A 20399-nucleotide genomic window follows, 5' to 3' on the forward strand; every position below is an offset into this window, starting at 1 on the left:
AGAACAGTTTTGGCGGCTGCCAGGGGCGAGGGGTGTGTTCCATGCATAAGTCTGGCTGGTATTGTCGTCATGGTGCCTGGGACGTTTACTTGACCTCTTATGGGTTGTTCTCATTGTAGGGATGCGCGATATATCACAACGATAGTTATCAAATGCAATAGCGGTTGTAGCCGCCATATTGTGCCTTATCTTTTCTTTTCTCTTTTTCTCTTTAATTATACCTGAAGCGGTTAGTAAACAAACTAAAGAGACTGTGAAATGCATCCCGAGGAAAAAAACATGTTACCCTGTTATCTATTGGGTGTTGATAAGACAACCAATGAACACCAAGGTCATAGAGCTTCCACGTGATCATGTGATGTGTTTTTGTCAATCACATGGAGCTGCGAGGCCTTCCTGCCGATTGGCTGTCTTATGGTCACCCAACAGATAACAGCTGTGTGGTTTTTCCAGAAGCATTTCACGTGGCCTCTGAAGTGAGGTAGTTTACTGCCCTGTCAGGTAAAAGATGAAAATAAAGGTAATGTGCCACACGGTGGCTGTGACCGGTATTGCATTTGATGATTATCGGCGCGATATATCACCTGTCCCTGTCTCACTGTATACCTCTGTATCTGGTGCCAATGCGTTCTGTCCACCACCATACCCCCCCCCCCTCCCCCCCCAAAAAAAATAATGAGACCAGCCAGCATCCATGTGACCCCCTCTCCTCTCTGTTCTGTATCAGCACTGTGAAACCACCATAGGCTAACGCTGGGGTGGGGGGTGGGGGGGTGTCAATACCGCCCTGCACTTCCTTCCGAAAACTGACGCACAAGAAGCACTAAGTACTGTCACCCCCCCTCCCTCCCCCCCACACACACGTCTGGGCTGGTTTTTAAGGCAGCTTTCTGTAAATATAGGGGCTACTGTAAAGCACAGAGATGCTCAGCTTGGCTCGCTGCTGTCTGTCCAGAGTTCCGTTTACTTTTCAACGGACACAGTTTTGCACACGAGAGCTGAACAGGGTTTCTGTTGCCTTTTTTCTTTTTTAAAATTTATTTTTAGTATTTATTTTTTTAAATTTTATTTTGGTTTATATTGCACAATGATCGTGAGTGGGCTCTGAATTGCAGACTTATTATTATTATTATTATTATTATTTCATTATTATTACCTCATCATGTGTAGTACTGACATTTCATTTTTGCACGGTTGCCATGGTTTCAGCGTCTGAATACAGTTTGTTGAGACCAACCTGCCCCCCCCCCCCCCAACACCACCGCTCGCCTCTCCAGTGTCCTTCCCCCCAAGCCTGTAAACTTAGCACAAAGTCTCACAGATACCCCACATTATACATGCCTACCTGCCCCCACTGCCCCCCTCCCCAAACAATAACCCTCCTCTTCCTTGCTAGAATTCATTGGGCTACTCAGCGAAGTTCGTAGTGAATTATCTTTTTATGTGCTTTCAGCTCTTTTTATTTTTATTCAAAATTTTTATAATGCCAGGCTGGGGCAGTATTGGTGTCCCTCCCTGCCCTTGTTGGGGGCGGGGGTGGTGGGGTGTGAGGGGCGTGTCTGTGTTTTGGAAGACGTGGGTGCGGAACTCGCACGGGCTGTGAGAAATCTCCCAGAGTGCACTGGGGCGCCCACGGGAACGGCCGCGTGTGAGCCAGGCTTAATTCTTCGCCCACCCCTGACCTTTCACCTTGACCTCCCACCGCTGTCTCTCTGCGCACAGGGGACAGGAAGTCTCTGCTAAACGTCCGGTCCTGACCGTAACTTCAGATACTTTTTTTTTTTTTTTTTTTTGTTCGTTTGTTTTTATTGTAATTTTTTTTTTTACATTTTTTTGTTTTTAAATGTGAGGAATTTAACCGTAAAAACTGTTCAGCCACCAGGTTTGTCCCCCCTACCCCCGCCCCCTCATTGGCTGCATGCACTCCGCATGGTACGACACTGGATGTGTTGCGACATTTGACCCAGGAAGTGAAACGGTGGCGAATGCCCTGTTTTGGTCACATGAGAATGCCATGCACTTGTCTTCACACTCTCCCCATTGAGCTCCTGTAAGTCTGTTATAAAAGTAGCTTAATCTGCGGCTCAGTGTTTCCCAGCCTCGGTCCTGTAGGCGAGCTGTATAAGCCGTTTTCTGTCCTAAGTAAGCACTCACCTGCATCATCTGTATGGCCTATTTACATTGTCATTCATTTGAATTCTCTTAACCGCAAAACCGATTGTTGACTAAACTTTTAAGTGAATAGAAATGGAAAGTTCATTGACATTACTCATTTTAACGGGCAAATTGATGGGATTTAATTGGCAGGTACTGTCTTTTACTAAAAATTCAGCGCTTTTCTTCCTCAAAGTGCAAATGACGCATTCCACTGTGAATTGATGTCGAGTCTTGATCAGTATTGCAGTAACCACTCAATTAAGCCTGTCTAATTAAGAGCTGTTATAATGAATGCCAGCTGCAGCAGCATGCTCCTGAGGACCAAGGTTGGGAAATACCGGTTTGGACCGGTTTTTATACTCAGAGCAGGTCGAGAGAGTGGCTCTGCTGGAATAGAATTTTTAACAGTTCTGTGATGGATTAGTCGGGCTGCCTCTCCAGTGCTCTTGGGGATCAGGGTGTGAAGGTTCTGAGGTAGATTAGCCAGGCGGCTGCCTGTTCAGTGGATTCTGCTGAGGCCTACTGAGAGACAGGACCGCGTGTGAGACGCTAGCGTCCTCCTGTCTGAAGTGAAGCAGAAATTGCACTGGAAATGTTGCCTTTGTAGCGAGGCTACTCGTTTTACGTTATCGGTGTTGTCTGAGGGGTTTACAAAGCAAATGTTAGATGTAAATTATTTTATTATATTTATGCATTTTACAATCATGGGAAACTGACTAAATATACTGGTTGCAGGAAAAGAAACAAATTGTCTGTCTTTATTTCAATTGATTGTGAATGGGAAACAAATGGTGCAAGGTTTGAACAATAGAACTGTGTGACTGTGCTCCATCTGCTGGGGATTTTGAGCAACTGCTAGCAAGCATGCACAATGTGTGTGTGTACATGTATAACATATAGCTTTGTCAACAAATCAGAATATTAGACCCAACATGTTTTTTATTATTATTTTAAGGATCGGGGTGCATTCAAAGTTGTCTTCTTTAAAAAATTTAAAAAAATCCAATAGGATACACATATTATGGTTCAAATATAGCTTAAATATTAAGCTCGGCTTTCTTAACCGTTTGAAGAGAAGGTTTTTTGGAATGTTCTAGAACTCGGTTACTTTCTAGTACCAGTGGCGATTGTTACACCAGCATTAGAATGTTCAGTTAAGAGCATTCTAATCGCATATTTGTGATCTTGCACCTTAATGGGTTCATTTGTCTCCGATCGCACCTTCTACCTTTTCATACTTTCCGAATGAAGGATGCACTAGAATGCACTGAAAGTACACTCTAGTACTGTTTTATGTACATACACTCTCATTGTCTTGTGAACAATAGGCACTTTGTGCACTTTTTTTGTGACTTAATTCACACAGAGAAACTGAAAACTGAAGAATTTTTTTTGCAACCACAGGACTTTTGGCACCTTTGAACTGTGGCAAGTAGTATATGATTTCAGTAATGGAATGCTGATATGCTGTACAGAATGCGTTTTGCTGAGGTTTGTTGTTTAGAGAATTAAATTATGCGTATCAGGAGACTGCAGTAAGATTTACCGTACTGGGCATGCCCAAGTAGTCAGAGTCAAAGACCAGTAGTATACACAGGCCTGTCCGCGACCTTATAGTCACAGCAAAGGTGGGATCAATAATCAAGTTTTTAGTCTGGCAACCGTACGTGTGGTGTGGCTTATGACTAGGATTTACAGCTGTGGTTTGCAAATGCAGTGGATTTGAATATGATTGGGCAGTGCTGTCGTGAGTAATGCTAAATGCTAGTTTGAAAAACGATGCAGAAAAGCAGACACATTACACTGACATCATTCTTGCTCAAAGATTCTTTTTTTATTATTATCCCAAGCTGAATTGACCAAAATATGGGAAAAATTTCAACCAGGGCACCACATTCTTCACAAATACAAAAAATGATGGCCAAAATATATTTTTAATAAAAACAAATCTTGCCTTATCTGCTTCAGATTCAATCTTGTTTTAGTATAGTGTTTTTTTTTTTTTTTAGTTGGTTTATCAGTACAAAAAGTGTCTAAAATGATGACAATGTAATTGAAAATTCCAAAGCTGACAATGTCAACAAAAATGTACAATGACGTTATTGCCCACGCTGTTGAGCTAACTGCGTTAGTAAGATGTTATTTGGCTCTGTGTAATGTCCAAAGTGGTAGATTGTCACGTAACTTTCAAGTGCTGATTTGTGTGTACGGTTGGGGATTTGTACGGAAGGGTCATATAAGGCTGCTGTAGTTCTACTGTTGGCCATTGGGTGGCTCTCTTTCCTCTTCGTTCTTAGCCTTGAGTCGATGTTCCTCGGTCTCGTGAGGTGGAGAGACATTTGAGTCAAACGTAAATCTGCTAAACGAGCTGAACTTTCACTCACTCATGAACTTTATGCGAATACAGATTTGCAATTTGCCGGAGCGCATTTAAACACGAGAATGTTCATTGACATTTTCACGAGGCACACGCAATAAAAAACGCCGTCATGGCAACGCACCCACTCTTACATAAATCCCACATTAATCTTTCTCCAACCGTGATGGTTTATGTGCCCCTCTGTCTGATTCTGCGTTTATGTTTCTGTCTCTGTCTGTTTGTCTGATTCAGTGTTACATCTCTGTGTGTTTGTCTAATCCATTGTATATGTACCTTTTCCATCTGTGCACTCATGTGCTCCCTATCTGCTCAGTAAGGAGCAGGTTGGCTGCTCAGAGGGTCGGCTGGTATCTTGGAGGTTGGGGGGAAGGAAGAAGTAACCATATTTGGAAAAATTTAGATTCTTGACTCTGTATAATCTATAAAATGTATCTTTAATGGTTTTTTAACATTTTACATTTTTAAAACGTTATTCCTCTAAAACAGTGGTGTCAAACTTGTGCCATGGAGGGCCGTGTGTATGCAGGTTTTCATTCCAACCAATTAATGCTGCCTTAATTGAGTCCAATTACTCATTCAGCCATATGCGTTTAACTGCATTGAAGCACAGAATATAAGAATTTTTTTATTTAGACAATGCGGGTCACCATAGACGTCGGGTCACCATTGTGCACAAACCTGCATCCCTAATTCAGCAAATAATTTAACTAATTATATAATCAAGATCTGAGGCTGGAATGAAAACCTGCATACACACGGCCCTCCATGGCACGAGTTTGACACCACTGCTCTAAAAGGTCAAAAGGAACAAAAATACATTTAAACATGGACATTCCCTAAATTTCAAGAAATTAAGAAACACAGAAAAAGGAAACCTAATACCAACACTCATGTGTATATTTAACTAATAATCACACAACAATAATTATTTTAAGACATAACTTACTTAAAATACATTTTAAGGATAATAAAACAGCAATACGTGTGCTCGGGATGGGGTGAAGAGCGGGTGCCCCTCCTAGGGGGGTGGACTATATGATGAGTTCTTTCCAGTGGTCCACCCCCAATTTCTCTCTAGCCAGGTCCTTGTTTTGAACACCGTCCTGGAGGAGGTTTTGAATAGAATGGGGGCTCGTTGGTCTAGGGGTATGATTCTCGCTTCGGGTGCGAGAGGCCCCGGGTTCAAATCCCGGACGAGCCCGGGCAGAGATGCACATGTATAATCTGAGGTCATTGTGCATAAATAATACATTTAAAAGAAGGTTAATTTTATATCTGATGGCCTGAGATAGATTAGCGGCCTATCCAGGGTGTAATCCTGCCTCTCGCCCAATGCATGCTGGGATAGGCTCCAGCACCCCTCTTGACCCTGCCCAGGATAAGTGGGTACAGATAATGGACGGATGGATGGATTTTATATCTGAGAGAGGGCAAAACTTAAAAATCTGTGGGGGGCACATGCTCCTTTAGTTTGAATGGCTGGTAGCTATAGTCCCAGCTGACTGAAACCCTTCCGTCCCTGGGCAATGCTGGCGCTGTGTGTTGGCATGGTCCATCCGTGCTCTAAAACCGTGCCACCCGGCAGTCCTTAAGCATGATTTTTAACATTCAACAATCTGTGTACCGTGTCACGCAGCAAGGCGTTAAGCTAAATCAAATAATACCGCACAGTCCAGTTTAATCGTAATTAACGCGCTGCAGTTGACGTCTATTTAGGAAGGAGGGAAGAAGAGGAAGGAGACGGAGGAGGAGCGAGAGGTCAAAGTGCCGTAGCCGTCCTGACTCCGTGAATCGTAAACATCGATTTCTGGACGGTCATCTAATGCTCGTTTTATGTGTCCATTTTGTAATGTTCCATTGGGCTTGCGTAGGATTTCAAGCGAAGTCAAAGTTCCTGAATGTAGGGCACCTCCACACGGGGCGCGTGCGGCGTTCACATGTACACGTACCGCCGAACGCGGAGTATGTTCCTGACAGGGGTGTGATTCACGCCGGCTGTGCACACACGAGTGGGATGTGCTAGATGGAGCGTTTCAACACAAACGCAAACATGCTCCTGAGGGAACATTCCCTCGCGGGAATCCAAGAGCGGCGTCGCTTTATTCTGAGTTATCGGGCCTGCGACCTCACGAACTGCCGCGTATAAATCGTTCCCGTGGAAGCATGGAAAAAATGACCTTTTATGGTGTACAACAGTTTAAGGCACATTACAAGTGTGTGTGTGTGTGTGTGACTACATCTGCCTCCTGTCGGTTGTAAACACAGCAATGTTTCCTCGCAACACTGTTTTTTTTTTTTTGCCTCAGAGTACGAGAAGTCTTTTCCTTCTATTAACACTTAACTGTCCTCTTCAGCTACACACGCAGCACAGCACCTCTTTAAACCCTCCTTGGCTGTAGGAGATGGGAGGATACCTTGCGTGTGACAGACTGGGGGAGTTTTGCCTGTGTGAGTTACTGTAAAACTGGTCTGAAGAGAATCTTTGGGGAAAGTGTCCCTCCCTCTCTTCTTACCCTCCTCTTCCTCAGCTCGTGTGGAGTGGCATCTGAGTACCGGTGTGGAATTGCCTGCCCGATGCCCGGCCCCCGACCAATCGCGAGGCGCGGGGGCGTGGCCTCAGGTAGGACTGAAAAGCTGAGGGTCCGGCTCATTGGCTCAGAGGAGGGAGAGGACCCTGGAGAGAGAGAGTGGCGCACGCCCAGCTAGAGCGGGAGAGAGCGAGGCGAACCGCTGTGAAGAACTGAACCCCGTGAACACACACGCCGCTGCGAACACCACCCTCAGCGCCCACCAACACCAGCACCACCACCACCACCCGCTCATCCAACAGCACCGCAAAATAAAGAACAGGTAAGTGCAGGTTCCTCTGTGTTCCGTTTAAATACTGGAGCCCTCAAGCACCCAGTGGACACTTGTCTGGCAAAGACTGTGCTTTCTTAACCTTTGCATGTGAGTGTGTGTGTGTGTGTGTTTGTGTGCATGCTTTCTATATAAAAATTTGACCTGAAACTTTGACTTGTGTGGCTGTAGCAGTAAGTAGTATTAGGTTTGAAAGATATATTGAGGGACATCTTTCCATGAGCTTAGAATTCATTCTGTCATGACTTTTTTCCAGTGGAAGTGCCAGTTGGAGGACATTTCCACTGTGTATGTGTATGTGTGTGTGTGTGTGCGTGTATGTGTGTGTGAGGGTTAGTGTGCGTGTGTGTGTGTGTGTGTGTGTGTGTGTTTTTTAAGACTGTTTATTGCTGGGAGTTTTTTGTTCTTGTGAAGAGTCCTCACAGGGGAGAGAACTATTCACAACGTCTGCAACGCTGTCTGTGCGCTTCATTATAGTATAAACTCCACCATTCACTGTATACATTACGATGAATTCACTGACTGTTAAGTCAAACAGATGCTATCTCCTGTTTATATGATGTCGTACATTTGTGCCATGGTGGGAGGGGTTAAAGTAGAGCTATCAATAAATTTTCCTCTGGGTGTTTGTGTTTCAGTCAGACGCTCGGTCAGTTGGTCAGACGCGTGTGGGCTTGGCTACAGGGCAGAAGAGGTGACGGTAACTGAGCTACAGCTCCTGTCAATCTCTCTCTCTCTCTTTCTCTGTCTCTCTCCCTCTCTGTCTATCTCTATCTTGGTGCCGGCTAAAGGAACTGCTCTGTTATATTTTCAATTAGGTCATCAAACTCTGCATACCAGCCAGACCTCGCTGTTCTGCTACCTCTAGGGCATCTGGTACTTACATACATTAGCAACTGAGCTCTCTCTCTCTCTAATTTCTTTTTCATCTCTTCTCTGCAATCATTTTTTCCTCCGCCTCTCATGTTTCCACTGCACCATGCACCCCAACAGGAGCACTGTAACCCAAAATGTGTGCTCGCTCTGACGTATGCCCCAGAGAGCGAAAAAAAAAAGAGGGAAGTAACACAGCAAAACTCATGGAAATACTTTCTGTCAGTTTTAAACTGTTATTGAGCAGCTGGTTGAATAGTGTACTGCTAAACTGCACTTAAAAACTTGGATGAGTTAAGTCAAGAGGGAGGGGAGGGAGGTTATTTTTACACACTCATGTCCTGAAATGCAGAGTAATGTCGTTATAATAAGGCCTGTTTTGCCAGAGCCGACTGTGGCCAGTCGCTCCATTGGACAAAGCATAACTGGCGTCTGGATCGCCCAGGTTACAGGAGGGTTCGAGGGGGGGGGGCATAACCTCTCGTTTTCTGTTCTCACCTGTATGTTAGTTACTGTGACATCGGCTACTGTAATGTAATCTGGGATCGAAGGGGATCAGAGGAGCTCTTGATTAAAGGGGGGAGGGGGGGGGGTTAAATCCATGCCCTGGCTGGAGCAGACAGTCTGTCTGTCAATGTCAGATCCTCCCCCATCACAGAGGGGAGAAGGGGGAACGCTGGGAAGACTGACTTAGGTACAGACACACACACTCACAGTGTCATAGTGTTCAGAAATGAAGAAAGCCGTTTGAACTGAGCAGCATTTAAGAAGGTAAGAGACACACTTAGTCTATATGTGTGTTTGTGTAAGTTTGTGAGAAAGAGACAGACATATCCTTTGAAGTGATATACAACGAACATGATTATAATGAACTAACATAATGTAATGGTGGATGAATAAGAGTGGTTGCTGCTGAGTTACTGTGCTGTCAGTACTGTGATGGTGACTGTTACTATAGTTCTCAGTTGCTGTGCTGTGAAGGTGACAGTTGCTCTCGAGTTGAGTTACTGTGCTGTCAGTCCTGTGACGGTGACTGTTGCTATAGCCGTGTGTTCCTGTGCTGCCAGTGTAGTGAGGAGGGACTATTACTACAGTTCCGTGTTGCTGCGCCGCAAGTGTTGTGGTGGTGACTGTTGCTATAGTGCTGCACTGGCCAAATAAGGAGGGAATGTTGGTGGTGCAGTGGTTCCCATGTATTCACCATCTACCAACCACTGCCCCTCTGTCACGAGGCTAAGCCTGACTGGCACAGTGGCTAGGGGAGACAGCCCTGATGACAGATCTGTGGAGGGGACACGCATAGGCGGATTCCAAATCCGGCAGCCTCCTGAAGTCAGGAGAAGGTCGTTGTGGGTTTGCTCGAGCCACTGGAATCAACCCGGCAGTGCCAAGATGGCGGGTGTAGGGATGTAAGGCACACCTTTACCCTCACCTTAATATTTTCCTTTGCACAAGCCGCTTGCCCCCCTCCCCCCATGAAGTCTTGTGGCATGGGGATTGATGATGAGTACAGGCTAAGGGTGTGGCTGGGAGCACCTAGCCAGACCCAGGCAGCAGGGTAGCGATGATCATTGGGGATCAGTGCCCTCGCTACATAGTTTGACCTGTGTGGTGTTTTGCACTGGTTTGATAGTTTGTATGTGTTCTGTGTTGTGTGTTATGACTATGTTGTGTGTTGTGGTTTTGGGCGGTTAGTGCACACCGGTTTGTGCCTCAGAAGTGCAGTAATTCTTTTAGCAGCACCAGAGGGATTTATAACGTGCGGCAAATAGAAGCTGCCGCACTGATATCTGGGCCGTGTTCTGGGAAAATATGTCTGGCTCACAGAAAAAAATGTGATTTTTATTTCAAGTTTTATTACTTATGTTATTTTTGTAGCTCAGTTTGCTATTGGTTATTTGTGAGTAGTGTATCGTTCCAGCTTACGCTTTGAAAACATAAGTGTAATGGTTGCCATGGCAATAAAGGCATCTGAACTGAACTGACCTTTGATCTCTGACTTACAAATCTGTACATAGGCCTCTCAGTTTTGGCTTATCAGTGTACAGTCTGCTACAGATTCTCACACAGACACTCGAGCAGATGATTTGAGCATTTACAGCACCATGCAGAAGGTCCTGTAACCCTGTTATTATTAAGAGTACGTTGGCTAAGTGTTTCCATTGTTTAATTTTTTATCAGCACCTTTTCTTTTCGAAACATCATTATCCATCTCTTCTGTCTGTTCCCTCAGCTGTCATTTTCTTCTCCTTTCTCCATCTGTTTTTTATTGTGCTCTTTGCCATCCTCCGTTCCCTCTCCTCTTTAAATGTTCTTCCTCCCACTCTCCCTGTGTTGTTTCAGATGGAGCCAGGGGTGGAGCTGAAGGAGGGGGAGGTCTCTGTGGATGAGGGGGCGGGGTCCATCAAAAACAGGGCGGGGCCTGTGGTGGAGACAGTGACAGCCAATGGGTCCCCCAAGGAGAGCGTCGCCAAGCTTACAGCTGAGCAACTGGCTGCTATCGAGGACGAGGAAGCCCTGGACAGGATGGTAAACGAGTCACTCACTCTTTTACACTCACTCACACACACACTCACACGCATACACACTCACACACATACACACATACACACACATTTTTCTCTCTCCCTCTCTGCCATTGGTCTCACACACACACTCACACACATACACACACATTTTTCTCTCTCTCTCTCTGCCATTGGTCTCACACACACACACACACACACATTTTTCTCTCTCCCTCTCTGCCATTGGTCTCACACACACACACATACACACACATTTTTCTCTCTCTCTCTGCCATTGGTCTCACACACACACACACACACACATTTTTCTCTCTCCCTCTCTGCCATTGGTCTCACATGCACTCAGACGTACAGTAGAGTTGCAAGATATTCGGTTTTTGAATGGAATGTCAGGTTTTCAGAGTATTTGTCCATGTCCTGGACAATATAATGTCCGGTCTGATTAATTGATTGGAAGAATGTACCAATAGTTTGTAATGAATTGTCATCTGAACTACCCCCCAGTCCGCTATTCCCCCTCCTCCACAGTCCGCAAAATGTTCCAATAGCGATAGCAAGCATGCCCCCACTCCCCCCTCCAGTAGCAGCACCACTCCCCCCAGGTCAGAATAACACTGGGACAGCGACGGGGAGCACACTCACCCGATGTGCGTTTGTTGTTTGGTGTCGGTGGTGTGTTGGGAACAGTTGGATGAGACGTCGGATTTTGAGGAGAGGAAGCTGATCCGGGCCGCCATGAGGGAGCTGCGCAAGAGGAAGAGAGGTGAGATCAGAGAGGAGGAGGAGAGGCTGAACGGACATCCATCCATCTGCCTGCCTGCCTCTGTCTCCATTGTAGGCCTCCTCCTTTTGTTCTGTATCAAAATGATCTAGTATTGTACACTCTCTCTCTTCTCTTTCTTGCTTTCTCTTTGTGTATGTCTCTCTCATTCCCCTTTTCTGTGTCTGATTCTTATTCCTGCTTTGCTTGCAGAGGTTCTCTTAGGACTCTCTCAGCAGGACACAGGTATGGGTCTGTTCCACAGTGAACTTGGTCTTGTGGTCATTTTGTTTATTTTTTTTTTAACTGAGCTGTTCTGTGATACCTTTTTTCTCTTCTCTTCTTCTCTCTCTCTCGCCCTCTCTCTCATATGTTTTATTTCTCTGAACCGGCTTCTCACGCAAAAAATCTATTGCTGTGTTCCACAACCTTTCTCTGCTCTTCTCCTCCCTCCATCCTTCCCTCTCCCTCCCTCCGTCATCTCTGCAGACCAGAGAGAGCAGGAGCGCACCTCTCGACAGCAGCCGAAGGAGGAGCAGAAGGTGGAGCTGAAGGTTCGGCCAGGAGGGGGCGATGCAGGTGGGGTGCTGAAGAAGTTTGAGAAGACTACTGACAGCAGTGCACACAGTGAGTGACCCCTGACCTTTGAGAACCGCCTCCTGATTCACGGAACATTTTACAGCAGGACGCCTGCATTGTGTAAAATGCCTCTGCCTTGTTTCCGGATGGACTTATTTGGATGGTCTCAAATAATTCCCAAGATGTGAACATTAACTGAGGAGAGAGGTCTTGTCTGGCATTTGTTTGTCACAGATTTCTTTCACAAATCCACCCGTCCTGGAGTGGATTTGAATTTGAATGCATCTGATTCACTCTACTGTGACCTCTGCCTCAGTAGTCTTTTTGCCGAGTTCAGATAAACAGCTGTCAGACTGCTGGTGTTGTCTGCAAATGTGCTTTAAAACCTGTTACCTTGTGTCTGCAAAGCTGGCCCTATAACCATTGTGCCACACTCCATTTTATCTTCCATTTGCTTATTGTATTCTTTTTTACTCCACAGAAGGGGCAGTGCCAACTCAGCTTTCCTCCTCTTCCACCAGCAAAAAGAAAGTGGGCAGGTGGGTCGCAAAGGACACTTCTGCTGGTAGCAATTCCATTACTCTAGTTCTAGCTCTGTCTGAAGATGCATAACCAGCAGTAGGACCCACGGCGAGTGAGGGGCGAATGAGGTCTGGCCCCTGTTTTCGGGCAAATCCTTTTTCTTGTACTGCCAGGGCCCAGTTCTGACAGTACTGCTCCAGTAGACCCAGGTACCGCTCTGACCGCTTGCTCTCTATGGCACAGCGGGACCGGTTGTCTACACAGAGCAGATCTATTCTCTTGCTCTACCCTCTCTCACTCTCTCCCGCTCTTTCTATGCCCCTCAGTATTTTCGACCGGCAGGATGAAAGCCCTTTGCACGGAGGAGGCGGCGGCGGCGGCAGCAGCAGCGGGCTGAAGGAGCTGGAGAGGCGGCAGGCGGAGAGACGCAAAGAGCTGATGAAGCCCAAATCCTCCGTCACCCCGACCCGCCAGGCCGTGATCCAGAAACTGGAGAGGGCGGGCGGAGGCACGGGGTGAGGAGAGAGAGAGAGAGAGATGGAGAGCCATAGCTTGAGGCTGGGAGAGAGTGAGGGAGGGAGGGAGAGATGGAGAGGTGGAGCCTGAAGTTAAGAGAGATGGAGCCCTATGAGGAGGGATGGATGGAAACACCGGGAGCTATATCTGCTTTCCTGAAACTGTGCATTGTTTTTTTCTCATATGACACACTGATTTCTTTATCTCTATCTGTGGCTCTCTCTCTCTCTTTGGCTCTCTCACTCTCTGCTCTCTCTGTTTTTCTCTCTCTCTCACACACGTGCACACGTGTTTCCAAAGTGTTATCTGAAACACAATAAGTACAGTGATAAACAGAACAAGAAAATTACATTAAAATAGCAATGGAGATAAACTGGGCACTATTTCTTCACAACAAAAAAAATAAATAAATAAATAAAATATGATAATGTATAAGCTCTCTCTTTCAGACTGCCTGTGAGCCAGGTCTGCAAAATATCACGCTCTCCTGGGTCTGGTGTCCCCAACAGTAAAAACGTCAAACAGATGCTGCTGGACTGGTGCCGGGCCAAGACCCATTCCTATGAGGTCAGAGTGGTTCTGCTGCGATGTGCAAGGCTCCTCCCCTCTCTGTGTGAGAGTGTGAGAGAGAGAGAATGTGTGTGTGTGTGTGTGTGTGGGTGTTTGTGTATGTGTGTGCGTGAGTGTGTGGGTGTTTGTGTATGTGTCCAATAACGTGTGTTCATGCAGGTGAGGGTATTCGTGAGCTAATGCGATTGTGTGTGTGCGCATGTGCGTTGCGTATGTGTGTGTGACTGTGTGTATGTATGTCTGTTTCTATTTGCATGTTTACCTGTGTTTGTTTTTGTGCAAGAGAAATTATGTGTATATATGTGTGTATGCCTACGCTCTCCTGAGAGAGTGCGATAGTGTGTGTGTGTGTGTGTGTGTGTGTGCCTGCGTGCGTGTGGGTCCAGATCTAACAGCAAGTTGGACTGTATCTCACCCACCCACTTAGCGCTGAGTAATGAACCCACACTGCCAAATGGCATCCCGCTCATTCATGCACTTCAAGTGCATTTAATTATTAGCTTATGCATTTGTCTTTAGCGCTGAAAAACAAAAACAAAAACCTGCTGGGTGTGGCTGCAGTCTCACCCCCCGCCACCTCTCCTACAGAACGTGAACATTCAGAACTTCTCCTCCAGCTGGAGCGATGGCCTGGCGTTCTGCGCTCTCGTTCACCACTTCTTCCCCCACGCCTTCGACTACTCCTCCCTCCGGCCCACGGACCGCAGACACAACTTTGAGACGGCCTTCAGCTCGGCTGAGTGAGCGCACACACACACACACGCGCACACACACACGCGCGCACACACGCGCACACACACACGCACCATGCACACACACACGCACGCACCATGCACACACACACACGCGCACGCACCATGCACACACACACTCATGCACACACGCACACGCGCACACGCGCACATACACACGCACCATGCACACACGCGCACACACACACACACGCACCATGCACACACGCGCACACACACACGCACCATGCACACACACACTCATGCACACACGCACACACGCACACACACACGCGCACACACACACGCACCATGCACACACACACTCATGCACACATACACACACGCGCACTCACACACAATCACGCACAAATACACATGCACACACACTCATGCATGCATACACACACACACACACACACTTTCCAAAGCACAAACACATACACACATAAGCAGATGCACACACACACTCACACACAAACACACTCACACACACAAATTGTTTATAAGGTGTCAGGAGCCTTTGTATTTTGTAGGATGAATCCAAACTAAATTATCTACGCCTAGCACAGGAAACATAAAAGTAGCAACACTTTGAGTCGCCTTATTTCATATCAGCGCATCAAGGCTCGGTTTATGTCTTTCATATTCACAGAAGTTATTTGTTTTCTGATATTTGTTTTTCTTTTGTAGCTGGGGGCTCTAAATTTACAGCCTGTGGACAAAAGGATGTACTTCATAGTGGGTGTGTGTGTGCAGTCGTGGAAGAATTGAAGAATAGCATTGCTCGTTCATTATTGATGTCCAATTTTGACTGCAATATTGAAGATTTTGTTTAGAAGGCTACAGGTGTTATTTGAGGGTTATTGTGCACCCTAACTAAATACAGAAGATGCTTTGAGTGAAAAATTTGTATCGCAGGGACAATAGTTTCTTTGTTGACTTTTCAAAGATCTAATTTCTCTCATGGGTGTCATCCCTCGATTATAGGTTTTTGATGGTGCCCAGACCGCCCAGACGGTCTGTTAATTCCGTGCCAGTGCAGACGGGCACGGGCTGCTGTATGAGAGCTCTAAAATCCACGACCACCTCTTAGGCCTGCTCACAGGAGGCAGCATAAGCATGAAGCCCCACAGCGCCATGTCTCCCTTTAGCTTTCCTTCATGTCATTTTTCTTTCTCATTCTGATTTGTCTTCCTTTCACATCCTGGATTTGTCTCTGTTTGACCGCTCGCCCCCCCCGTCCCCCGTCCCGTCCCCCCCGTCCCATCCCGCCCTCTCTCCTCTCTTCCAGAACGCTAGCGGACTGCCCGGCCCTCCTGGACGTGGAGGACATGGTTCGCATGCACGAGCCCGATTGGAAGTGCGTCTACACCTACATTCAGGAGTTCTACAGGAACCTCGTGCAGAAGGGGCTGGTCAAAACCAAAAAGTCCTGCTAAAGACACTCCCCTGCCCCCCTCACCCTGTGCCCCGTCTCCTTCACGCTTAAGGGTGAGGGTCGGCAGGGCGCCGAACTTCACGCGGGCCGTGGCGTGTCGCGTGTTGGTTGGGTTGTGTGTACTGGGTGTAGGAGACGGTGTTCAGTAACTCTGCGTGCTCAGGCCGGGCAGCGGTTGTTCTCTTTGACATCCTCATGTGCTGATGTGTCCTGTCACCCTGAATCCAAAAAAGGGATCAATTTCCCAGAAAGAAACCATGCGGGGTTTGTAGATTTTAAGACAAAGGATACAGAATAATTCAAAAATGTATGTGAAAATGTTTTATTTTTCAGGAAATGTTGGTGTTTTACTGTATTTCAGTGATTGGTCTATCTAAGTGTGTTTCCGCGTTCAGCGCCTTTGGTGATTAATGCGCTCAATATCCCAGCATTCCTCTGTTCTTTGTTCCGCAGGGTTCCAGAGGCACGGCCTAATTACTGAGGGCTGATTTTGGCACAGGGGAGGGATTTCTTTATTCGGCAGTCTGGAGCTCTGCACTTTAAAAGGAGCCACCCGGCCTTCACTGTCAGACACTGGAGAGGGAGAGAGAGAGAGGGAGGGAGGGAGGGAGAGAGAGAGAGAGAGGAATGGAGGGAAGGAGAGAGAGAGAGAAGAAGGGAGGGAGAGAGGAGACTGAGTGAGAAAGAGGAGAGAGAGAGAGGAAGGGAGGGAGGGAGAGAGAGAGAGAGGAAGGAAGGGAGGGAGGGAGGGAGGGAGAGAGAGAAAGAGAGAGAGGAATGGAGGGAAGGAGAGAGAAAGAGAGAGAGAGGGAGGAAGAGAGGGAGGGAGGGAGAGAGAGAGGGTGTGTGAGAGAGGAGAAAAGTACGAGGCAGATGTTATCTCGAGCTTTTCCATCGCTTTGCGCTCGATCACTCCGTTACTGTTGTTTCTGGAGCGCGCGTGCTCTCAGACGGCCGTCTCTGCTCTGCTCAGATTAAAGGTCCACACTCACCGCCTCTGGAGAGACAGATCCTCTTTGGGCGTCTATTTATGGTGCGCCGCCGGCCGCGCCGCCGAGATTAGCCGAACGGCACCCCGCTTCGTTTAGGGGGCCGCCCTTTCGCTCGGCGGCTCTGGTTAAACCTGCGACTGTGCGGACGAAATCGCGCCAGAAATCGTCTGTTTGAGTCACCGGGGCGTCTTGGCTGGTCAGCCGAGAAAACGAATAGCTGCGATCAATAAAAAACATTTGTTCCAACCAAAGACGGGAACCTCGCAGGTTCATTTCAGTATAAATGCACATTTTAATGGGTTAGTTATAACAAGGGTGGGAGGTCTGTTCAGTTTCAACTCAATTAGCTTCAGGAAATGAACTAAACAAATTCTCACAGAACGTTATGGGCATTTTTAAAGTCGTTGAATTTATTTCCTGAGCTCACTGAATTAAAAGAGGAATTGATCCAAACCCTGGAAGGCTTCCATATCAAAAATCTCTTAATTTTGTTTTAAATCAGAACAAACTTTCAAAGATTTTGTGGTTCTGCAGCCCATTTTTGGGTGTCACTCTCACATTGTAGCCTACCATTGCCTCACCTCTACTTGGCCTTGTGCATTAATGTTGCTATTTTTAGTAAACCTGCATTTGCTAAATAAAATTCTTACATATAGTACAGTACTCTAAATGCTTGAATGATATGTAAATTCTGTGTCTTTTATGCTATGTTGACAAATTCATTATTACGTACTGTTGCGAACTCAATCACACATCAATTTTAACAGTGCTATAGATGTAATTCACTCAGTTTGAATGGAATTTTAATTTCAAATATTAAAAAAAAGCAAATTGCTTAATGGCTTGAGGTCAGCCTCTTGTTCCTGTGCTGACGTATTATTTGGAAATTGGAAAAGAACAGCACATTGCATTTTAGATTTTGAATGAAGATATGTACCCATTAAATCTAATCAGACTCTGCTTGTAAAATACGACCCCTAGTGGACACATGTTGCTTTGCATGATTTTAAAATGTTCCATACATATTTTTTGGAATGCTTTTGTAAAAACTTGAGTTCTAGAGCTGCAAATTTCTCTGTTCATTTCTCTCATTTCCAGTTTTCTTTGTGCTCACCTGTAAAGGATATGGTAACTATACCTATACTTGGATATGGTAACTAAACCTAGGATCTGTCAGTGCTTTGTAGCTCAAGAAATACTCTTCTAGTGTTCCAGTGTAGCCTATATGCTCTATTTAAGGTTCAGTAATGGTTGGGTTCAATTTGAGATTTGGTTCTATTGTTGCTGGACAGGATTTTTTTTCATAATTTGGTTGAGTTCTCTCTGTCTGTCTGTCCTTCTGTTTGTGTCTCTGTCTCACTCTTTCTCTGTCTCTCCCTCTCTCTCTCTCTCTCTCTCTTTCTCCCTCCCTCTCCGTCTCTGTCTCTGTCAGATAGGCCTCATTTTGGATATGGGGGAATGGTGATCCGTATGGCGGCTGGAAGCCGGACTGTGGAGTTGTGCGTTCACCCATGCATCTCAGCGGAAGGCCTGTCTGCTGCGGTCCCTCCGACTTCTGGCCAGAGGCGCAAGGTCCAGGGGGCAGAAGGTTAAAGTCCCGCCATGTGTTTCTTCCACCTATTAACTCATTCAGCTGATTTCACTAATTTGTTCCACCTCCTTGCTGAAGAATTGCGCTCATTAGAAAATCCAGGAGATTGGAAGAAAATACTGGGGGGACTTTGACCTTCTGAACCTGGACTGTACCCCCCTGCTTCTGACCCCAGGTGCTCTAGCAAACCCCCCCTACCCCCTCACCTTTAGCAGACTCTGTCCCTCTTTCTTTTCCAACCATTAAGACTGGCAGAGAGAGGCGAATGGGACAAGCACACAAAATGTGTCTGAAAGAATCTCTAAGGAAGGGAGAAAGACAAAGAGGCTGAAGCTCTCTCTTGGTTTCTCTGCATTGCTACTTGAACCCGCTCAAAACAGTTCCCTTGCTATTATACGCCAGTTATTAAACTAACCTTCTTTTACGAAATACAGGTCAGCGGGAGAAATGCGTTCCCTTTTTCAGAAGCAAGGAAAGAGCTTCATGTTTTAGATTGACACATTAGCACAGGTGTGTGTGTCTTACATGTATTATCTTTGTATCATGATAAATTTGCCTGGGCTGGTCGTTGTATGTCAATTGCTGACGAACGGGTTCTACTTTCAGTCTGTAAACACTGCATGCTCTGTGAGATTGCACTTTCCTTAATGTACAACGGACCCCACTGGGAGCAGCCTAGGGAAAAGGAAAAAAAAACATTTCCTCTCAGCCACCATTTCAATAGGCTGTCTATTTAAGCACTGCACACTACTGAAGTTAGCAGCTGTGATTTACCTGGTGAATAGCGGGGTCGGATCTGACCTTTCGGCATCTGCAATTCTGAAAGGAAACCTCTGAGCTGTACCCTTTCTGGGAAGAGAGTTCAAATATTGATACAACTTCATTGCCTGTCTCTGAAGCGTAATTGGGCAGCAGTCCCCCGAAGTCAGTCCTGTGTGGTTTACACTAGCTCTATTGCATTGCCGTTATATCTCGTGTAACTGTTCTTCACACCACATCCTAATGAGAGTGTTCTAAATAAACGCATCAACTGATTAAAACGGTTTGTTGTTCCGTTTCAAACTGTTGAAGTGCATTAGGAAAACTGTTGGCACCAATGTTTGAATGAGTCATCATATAGAACTATAATTCTTACAGAGAAAATTGGACTTGGCTGAGTTTACTTGTTCGAGTGTAAATTAATGGTATATGACAAAATTTGTGGCTGTGTGTTTATGTTTATAAGTGTGCGCGCGCTCGCGCGCCATTGTTAGCTTGTTTTGTTTTTATCACGTGTGTGAACATCAGAGCAAAATATATCCATCAAAAAAATTAAAATGACATTTAAATTCCATTTGTTTTTCGTTTTTTCTCTTTTCAAGAAAATAGTTTAAAATCCAGTTCCTCGTGCACACCAAAAGGAACCGTATCGAGGAAATTCGAAAGGACTCACCTTGAAGTAATTTCTGTTCATAAAACCTTCTATAGAGATAGAATGGCTGTGATCAGGAAAATGTTTTGCCATGGGAGAATAGAGATCCTGTATCCTGTTTTCTAATAGCACTTTATTGTGTTCAGTTAGCCTACTCTCTCATCTTCGTTGTCTTCATGTCTTCCCTTCATAAATAAGGCCACATGAACATATAGGCCTACACTACATTGCCGGTGACACAGCATCTTGCTTTAAAAGTCTGTCCAGTGTGGGAGTGTTTAAATCAGTTATCAGAAGGGAAAAAAGTGTTATTGCAATAAGAATTATTTTTGGAGAATATTAATATCCGTCTTACATATTATTTCCGAAAGAGGAAAACATACCACGTGCACACGCACGTACGCACGCACGCACGCACACAGAGCTTCCTTAAATACATCTCGTGTCAATACCCTTTAAGAGTGGTATGGGGGGAAAGCAGGCTCAATC

The 20399-nt window shown here is 45.9% G+C and overlaps 1 protein-coding gene and 1 non-coding gene across 6 annotated transcripts; both read left to right on the forward strand.

Annotated features, from left to right (window-relative positions):
- Window positions 1-5666: 5666 nt before the first annotated feature.
- On the forward strand, window positions 5667-5738 carry trnap-cgg. Its single transcript has one exon. It is a non-coding gene; the product is annotated as a tRNA-Pro (tRNA).
- A 1274-nt stretch (window positions 5739-7012) lies between these two features.
- smtna (smoothelin a) lies at window positions 7013-19827 on the forward strand. 5 transcript variants are annotated; one of them, XM_035389879.1, is made up of 12 exons: window positions 7013-7387; window positions 8035-8096; window positions 10613-10798; window positions 11485-11560; window positions 11771-11803; window positions 12047-12184; window positions 12618-12675; window positions 12985-13173; window positions 13624-13741; window positions 14333-14484; window positions 15770-15969; window positions 18341-19827. In XM_035389879.1, exons 3-11 carry the CDS (start codon window positions 10613-10615, stop codon window positions 15915-15917), a joined length of 1098 nt encoding a protein of 365 aa, XP_035245770.1. In that variant the 5' UTR covers window positions 7013-7387; window positions 8035-8096; the 3' UTR covers window positions 15918-15969; window positions 18341-19827. The 5 variants fall into 5 exon arrangements, with proteins under 5 accessions (XP_035245770.1, XP_035245768.1, XP_035245769.1 ...); XM_035389877.1 differs by having other exon boundaries at window positions 7015-7387; window positions 18345-19827; XM_035389878.1 differs by having other exon boundaries at window positions 7015-7387; window positions 8035-8090; window positions 18345-19827.
- Window positions 19828-20399: the final 572 nt, after the last annotated feature.

The sequence above is a fragment of the Anguilla anguilla genome, chromosome 14 (assembly GCF_013347855.1).
Source record: "Anguilla anguilla isolate fAngAng1 chromosome 14, fAngAng1.pri, whole genome shotgun sequence".
Classification (NCBI taxonomy): domain Eukaryota; kingdom Metazoa; phylum Chordata; class Actinopteri; order Anguilliformes; family Anguillidae; genus Anguilla; species Anguilla anguilla.